The 7,179-nt window shown below is 44.7% G+C and overlaps 1 protein-coding gene across 1 annotated transcript in view; it reads right to left on the reverse strand.

The window, feature by feature from the left end:
• Positions 1-4,073: 4,073 nt before the first annotated feature.
• Positions 4,074-7,179, reverse strand: part of LOC139028330 (DENN domain-containing protein 5A-like) — a 54,209-nt gene continuing 51,103 nt past the window's right edge. Inside the window, exons 19-22 of the mRNA XM_070445481.1 lie at positions 5,180-5,361; positions 4,728-4,810; positions 4,366-4,489; positions 4,074-4,246 (exon numbers count right to left, since the gene is read on the reverse strand). Coding sequence (XP_070301582.1) covers positions 4,074-4,246; positions 4,366-4,489; positions 4,728-4,810; positions 5,180-5,361 — 562 coding nt within the window. The remainder of the gene's footprint in view (positions 4,247-4,365; positions 4,490-4,727; positions 4,811-5,179; positions 5,362-7,179) is intronic.

Below are 7,179 nucleotides of genomic sequence, written 5' to 3' on the forward strand. Positions count from 1 at the left end.
TTATCTTCTTCAACAAAGTGAAAGTCACGGATCGTAATAGAAAACATATTCTTAACGTCTAACAGCAACATTGTTGAGGATAAAAATAACAACACATTTTGAAAGGCTCATTGCACTTAATATATGGCAAATGTAACAGTAGCTTTAATATAAGCCAGAAATCGTCCCTTAATTGTTCAAGTCTCTTCCTGCATAAAAAGGTTAAATTGTTCTTTAGTGGTCCCTAACAGTCTTCCTTAGTCAGGTCCAATTGGTGTGAACGAAGGAGGGCCTAGATACCGATCCCTTTGACAAGTGAAGCTTCTAGGGTAATGTTGAACTCCTGCAAAGTCTGTAGCACTCTGATCAGAGAATTTACCAATGAGCGGTCCTTTATCAGTGCTGTGTCTTCGTACATTTGSACTGTGATTGGACAGTCTGCGAGGAGAGCGATCCAGTGGTGTAACAAATGGTCCCTAGGAAGAGCAGAGAGAAARAGGAAGTTTACCAGACTGACTTCAGGGAACTTTTTTAGTAAATCCTCATACCTGCTAAAAGACAGGATAGGAAGGGCTCAAGCTTGGTTATGACTGAGGTATTATTTACGTTGCATTTAGGCATGTCTGGTCTCGCTATGTGCTACTTAAAAAGATTTCTGACAAAGAACAAAGAGAAGGTATTTCATTGAAGTGGCAGGTGCATTTGAGCTATAGTACCAAGCCCTGTTCTGCCACAAAGGGTTGAGAGAGAGAAAGAGGAAGTCTGAGGTGTCATAACAGGTAGGATATATATTGTATGTTTTTAACTAGTGTGTGGAAGCTTAAGGTGGGATTATAAACTGGGTGGTTAGAGCCCTGAATGCTAATTGGTTGACAGCTGTATGACAAAACATTTATTTTTACTGCTCTAATTACGTTGACAACCAGTTTATAATAGCAATAAGGCACCTCGGGAGTTTATGGTATATGGCTAATATACCACGGCTAAGGGCTGTATCCCGAGTGGCTCAGCGGTCGAAGGCACTGCATCTCAGTGCAAGAGGTACAAGCAGTCCCTGGTTTGAATCCAGGCTGTATCACATCCGGCCGTGATTGGGAGTCCCATAGGGTGGTGCACAATTGGCCCAGCATTGTCCGGGGTAGGCTGTCATTGTAAATAACAATTTGTTGTTAACTGACTTGCCTGGTTAAATAAATAAAATATCCAGGCACTCCGCTTTGCGTCGTGCATAAGAACAGCCCTTAGCTGTGATATATTGGCCATATACCACACCCCCTCGTGCTTTATTGCTTAACTATACAACCATAAAAAAATTATTGTATTTCTATGTATACAACCTCCACAAATACACACACACACTCATACAATGCCCAACAGGATAGGCAGACACACAGTGTGAGGGAGAATAACTGAAGCAGGAGGCGGGGAGGGATCACCCTAGCACTACAAAAGAGGACAAAGCCGCCCACTCTGTTATCACAGTGATAAATGCTGTGCTGCTATTAGGGTTGCACATTTTGGGGAATATTCAGAGGTGGAAACTTTCTGTGGGAATTAACAGGAATATATGGGAATTAACTGAAATATATGCAAATTAATAATAATACCATTTAAATGGAGATGTTTTTTGCATTGGATATATTTACCATGTCATATGGAGACAGAAACATAGACCTTTTACCTTATCATAAGTAGACATAATTGCAAATGATTAAATCCTTCCAATAGAAATAAAAAAAACAATTTAGTTACGAATTTAACTTCAATTAAATGAGTTGACTCTTCACATGGGATGATTTTACTGAACAACAAAAGAAAGGGAATATTGAATGATCCCCAATGATCCATCTCATCTTCCAAAAACGTTTTCAACATACATCTGTAAAATTATAGTCTAGAAACTAAAGCTTTGGTTATCTTCCTCTCAGGCTTCCATGTCTTCTCCCAGGACCTCCTCAATGTCCACTTCGTGAACATCAGACTCCGAGGTCTCATCTTCACTGTCACTTTTTTACCTTGTTGAGGATGGCTCGTTGTCAGGCTCAAAAAGCCAAAAATTTGACCGGATGACACCCCAATTTTTCAGCCCTTGTATTGGTCAGTCTGTTGCGGGCTTCGGTGTGTGTGTTCCCAAACAAGGACCAGTTGCGCTCTGAGGCGGCTGATGTTGGTGGGATTTGGAGGATCATGGCGGCAACAGGGGAAAGAGCCTCAGATCCACAAAGTCCCTATCACCAGGTGGCTGATGAGATATGTTGGCACGACTGCCATATTGCATCTCCATCCCAAAGCCCTTGCTTGGAAGTGTACTTCGCCAGACTGCCAAGAACCTTGCCCTCATCCAGGCCAAGGTGGCGAGACACAGTAGTGTTGACACCATAAGACTTGTTGATCTCTGCACCAGACAGGATGCTCTTGCCAGGATACTTGGGGTCCAACATGTACGCTGTGGCGTGTATGAGCTTCAGGCAAAAGTCTTCACGCTTTCTGATATATTTCAGAACTGCAGTTTCCTCTGCTTGGAGCAACAGTGAAATGGGCAGGGCAGTACGGATTTATTCTCTTACATCTGCAAGCAGAGTCTGAACATCAGACAGGATGGCATTGTCTCCCTCAATCCGTGCAATGGCTACAGCTATAGGTTTCAGGAGTTTCAGGTCGCTTACCACTCTCTCCCAAAATACATCATCCAGTAGGATCCTCTTGATGGGGCTGTCCATATGGGCAGACTGTGATATGGCCATTTCTTGAAGAGACTCTTTCCCCTCCAGGAGACTGTCAAGCATGATGACAACACCACCCCAAATGGTGTTGCTGGGCAGCTTCAATGTGGTGCTCTTAATCTTCTCACTTTGATTGGTGAGGTAGATTGCTGCTATAACTTGATGACCCTTCACATACCTAACCATTTCCTTGGCACTTCTCTGACTACGTTCCTCCATTGAGTCAAAAAAACTTCTGATTCCAGGAGGACCATGAGCTGTTGCTATTGATAAGGTGTCTGATTCATCATTTTCACCTCGAATAGAAGTAGAGGGACTTTTGTCAGAGGTTGCTTGTTGTGAGCGCTGAGGGAACTTTATGCACTTGGCCAGATGATTCTGCATCTTTGTTGCATTCTTCACATTTGATTTGGCACAGTATTTGCACATGTACACAGCTTTTCCTTCTACATTAGCTGCAGTGAAATGTCTCCACACATCAGTGGCATTTTCCTGTAAAGATGAGAAAAAAATTAGTAAAAACAACCTGAATACAATTCCATGTACAAATAAATAGTTAAGCAGTTAGATTAAACAACTATTTTGTAAGATACATGTTTTAAAATGAAACATGTATGGAAACAGGTGAATTAACACTCCTCAGTTAGCAGGCTCAAGCAAGCTAAAACCCACATGGTAGCAAAAACTAACTAGCAGAAATTGTTAACAAGTTAGAAATGATTTAAACACACTTTGCTGTAGGCTACTATTTACTAGTTAACAACAAATCATGGATGTCATATTACATATATTCATCCAACCCAGTATTGTAATCAAAACTTACCAGAAAACATGTAGTCCTTGGCTCAGACAAGGAAGTGTAGTAGTGTGGGCTCAATAGCATCTCATTAGTGTGCAATATCTTGAGAATCAGCTGTACATGTGATGGAAGAGTGCACTGCACATGTGATAGAAGAATGCAATCTTTATGCAGAGGGTTGCAATTCCATTGAATTGGGGATAGTTTAACCAAAATATGCCCCAAGACCTAGAATTGCTAACCTAGAACAGGTTCACTGTTATAAGCTAACTTTTTTGATGAATTTAAGCTAAATTCCCCAAATTCCAGGGCTTAACTTCCCATGGAAAATGTCCTGAAAAATTACGGACATTTACCGGAAAGTTTCCGATCCTTTGCAACCCTAGCTGCTATTAGAGAGATAATGAAAACACCTCTCTTTCAGTTGAATTGAAGATGTCATGTAAAACATCTCAAGCAATCTAATTTGCCCTTTTGACCAGGACATTTAGTGCTGTACAATGAATTCCCATTCAAATGTTCCTGATGGTAGCTGTTGTTCTGAGTGTGTTTGTGAGGCTACAGAGGAGATATTACCTGGCACCCAGACACACCAGCATCTGGAACTTCCCATCCTTGCCTATGTTCCTAGATGTGCTGTTGATGGCCCGCATGAAGCGGCAGAAGTGGCGTACTCTGGTTTGCCAGTTCTCATCTGGAGTCACCGCCCTCTGCTCAGCACTCTCAAAGTACATCTGTGACTTTTCTATAATGAGAAATCACAGACAAAAGACATTGATAAGCGCACCCTCATCCAATAGCATGGCATGGAAGATACTGTATACTGTATATTCAGGTGTAATGGTCGTGTATTGGAGGCTTTACCTAAGAAGTCCCAGATGAAGACATTCTTAAAGAGGCGTGGGGATTTGAAGCCATGCTGGAACACCTGCTCTAAAGCCCAGACTAGACCATACTCRCCACACAGCAGAAGGGTCAGACTGCCCCTCTATAGAAAAACAGACAGGGAAAGAAAAAGWGTGACTYATGTTGTCTKRTTTCAAAGTACCCTGGTCCAACACATCAGTTGTTGCATATGAAACTGGAAACTGTTCAATCGGAACACATGTGAGTGAGACTATGATCAGTGTTGCATGCAGTGTACAGACAGTGTACAGGTTGAGGACCCACTGTCTCCTTCACTGTGATGAATAATAGACAATGTGGTGGGGGGTTGTGTCTCTCACCTCCTTCTCTGGCTTGTGGAAGTGCTTCACTATCCCATTGATGGCCTCTCCCACTCCCTCTTGGATCTGACCAGTGTTCAACTCTGGATGATTGCAAAGAGTAAGAAAAAATCAGTCCATGCCAGCAGACACAAGACCCTCAAAAGTTATCTAAAGGCATGGACACACCGGTAGCATTTGCCAGCCGAGAGTACTTAGCACCTCTTAACAGTGTGCCGGCCATAATTTGCAAACCGAGTGCAAACCGATTCTACATGTAGAATCGCGCTGAATGTTTTTCAGTCAAACATCCACCAGAGACCAGAGTGAGGGTGGTCCCTAAAACACACCACGGTGAAAAAACTGCAGACAAACAGGAGATCAACATTTGGTGCTGTGTGTGTAGTCCCTTGATGAAGATTATTGGCTATTATTGATGACGATTTTTGCAGTGTATTTGAATGGTCACTCACTTGGTTTGCTGTTTGGTGAGATGGTGACAAACCTCCTCATCATCCCAGGGGACTGCTGCATGGGGGGCGTGCGACACATTCTGTCCTCATTCTCTGAGTTCGGTGTCACTAGCTCTCCCACCAGGACCCTCTCCAGACTGCCATCGTCCACCCCCTTCCCCAGCCACCGGCCACACGGGAACCTACGCACACACACGAAAATATAACAGTTAGCCAAAGCTTCAACGGGGTCTTTCTTGAGTAGATGCTACTGAAATCTCTAGCATAAGGCAGCTGCTACCAAATATTTCACTCACTTGTAAGCATGACCTGTGATCTCATTCCGGACCATAACATACTCCACAAGCCACTTGGCGGTTGATATCATATAAAGTGGAACCCAACATCTACAACACACAACAATGCTACACCTACACACCAAAGCACTCAAACTCACACTTCTGCTTGAAAATCAAACTGTCCATTTTAGGAAGCAACACTTGATTGAGACATAAATTCACATGCCTGTTGTGCAAGGAACATAGACAAACGGTGGAAATTCATAGGCAATTTAGCTAATGTTAACACCGCCAATAAAGGAGTGGTTTCTGCAGGTGGTGACCCAAGACCACTCTGTCTCAGTTCCATGCTTCTGGCTGATGTTTTGGTCACTTTTGAATGCTGGCGTGTGCTTTCACTCTAGTGGTAGCATGAGACGGAGTCTACAACCCCACACAAGTGGCTCAGGTAGTGCAGGCTCATCCCGGATGGCACATCAATGCGAGCTGTGGCAAGAAGGTTTGCTGTGTCTGTCAGCGTAGTGTCCAGAGCATGGAGGCGCTACCAGGAGACAGGCCAGTACATCAGGAGATGTGGAGGAGGCCGTAGGAGGGGCAAAACCCAGCAGCAGGACCGCTACCTCCGCCTTTGTGCAAGGAGGAGCAGGAGGAGCACTGCCAGAGCCCTGCAAAATGACCTCCAGCAGGCCCAACAAATGTGCATGTGGTCTGCTCAAGACGGTCAGAAACAGACTCATGAGGATGTATGAGGGCCCGACGTCCACAGGTGGGGGTTGCTGGCTTACAGCCCAACACCGTGCAGAGACGTTTGGCATTGCCAGAGAACACCAAGATTGGCAAATTCGCCACTGGCGCCCTGTGCTCTTCACAGATGAAAGCAGGTTCACACCTGAGCACATGGTGCAGACGTGACACGAGTCTGGAGACGCCGTGGAGAACGTTCTGCTGCTGCACATCCTCCAGCATGACCGGTTTGGCGTGGGTCAGTCATGGTGGGTGGTGGCATTTCTTTGGGGGGGCCGCACAGCCCTCCATGTGCTCGCCAGAGGTAAGCCTGACTGCCATTAGGTACCGAGATGAGATCCTCAGACCCCTTGTGAGACCAGATATGCTGGTGCGGTTGGCCCTGGGTTCTCCTAACGCAAGACAATGCTAGACCTCATGTGGCATTGATGCTATGGACTGGCCCGCCCGTTCCCAGACCTGAAATCCAATTGAGCACATCTGGGACATCATGTCCTCGCTCCATCCCCAACGCCACGTTGCACCACAGACTGTCAGGGAGTTGGCGTGCTTTAGCTCAGGTCTGGGAGGAGATCCCTCAGGAGACACCAATCCGCCGACCGTCATCAGGAGCATGCCCAGGCGTTGTAGGGAGGGTCATACAGGCACGTGGAGGCCACAACACCTACTGAGCCTCATTTTGACTTGTTTTAAGCGACATTACATCAAAAGTTGGATCAGCCTGTAGTGTGGTTTTCCACTTTAGTTTTGAGTGTGACTCCAAATCCAGACCTCCAATGGTTGATAAATTTGATTTCCATTGATCATTTTTGTGTTGATTTTGTTGTCAGCACATTCAACTATGTAAAGAAAAAAGTATTAACAAGAATATTCAATCATTCAGTCTTTTGAGCAGTGTTATATATTAGCAACATAACAGTTAGTCAAAGCTTCAACAGGGTCTTTCTGGTGTAGTAGAATAGCCACGGAAGATCTGCC

This window comes from Salvelinus sp. IW2-2015, linkage group LG10 (genome assembly GCF_002910315.2).
Source record: "Salvelinus sp. IW2-2015 linkage group LG10, ASM291031v2, whole genome shotgun sequence".
NCBI lineage: Eukaryota > Metazoa > Chordata > Actinopteri > Salmoniformes > Salmonidae > Salvelinus > Salvelinus sp. IW2-2015.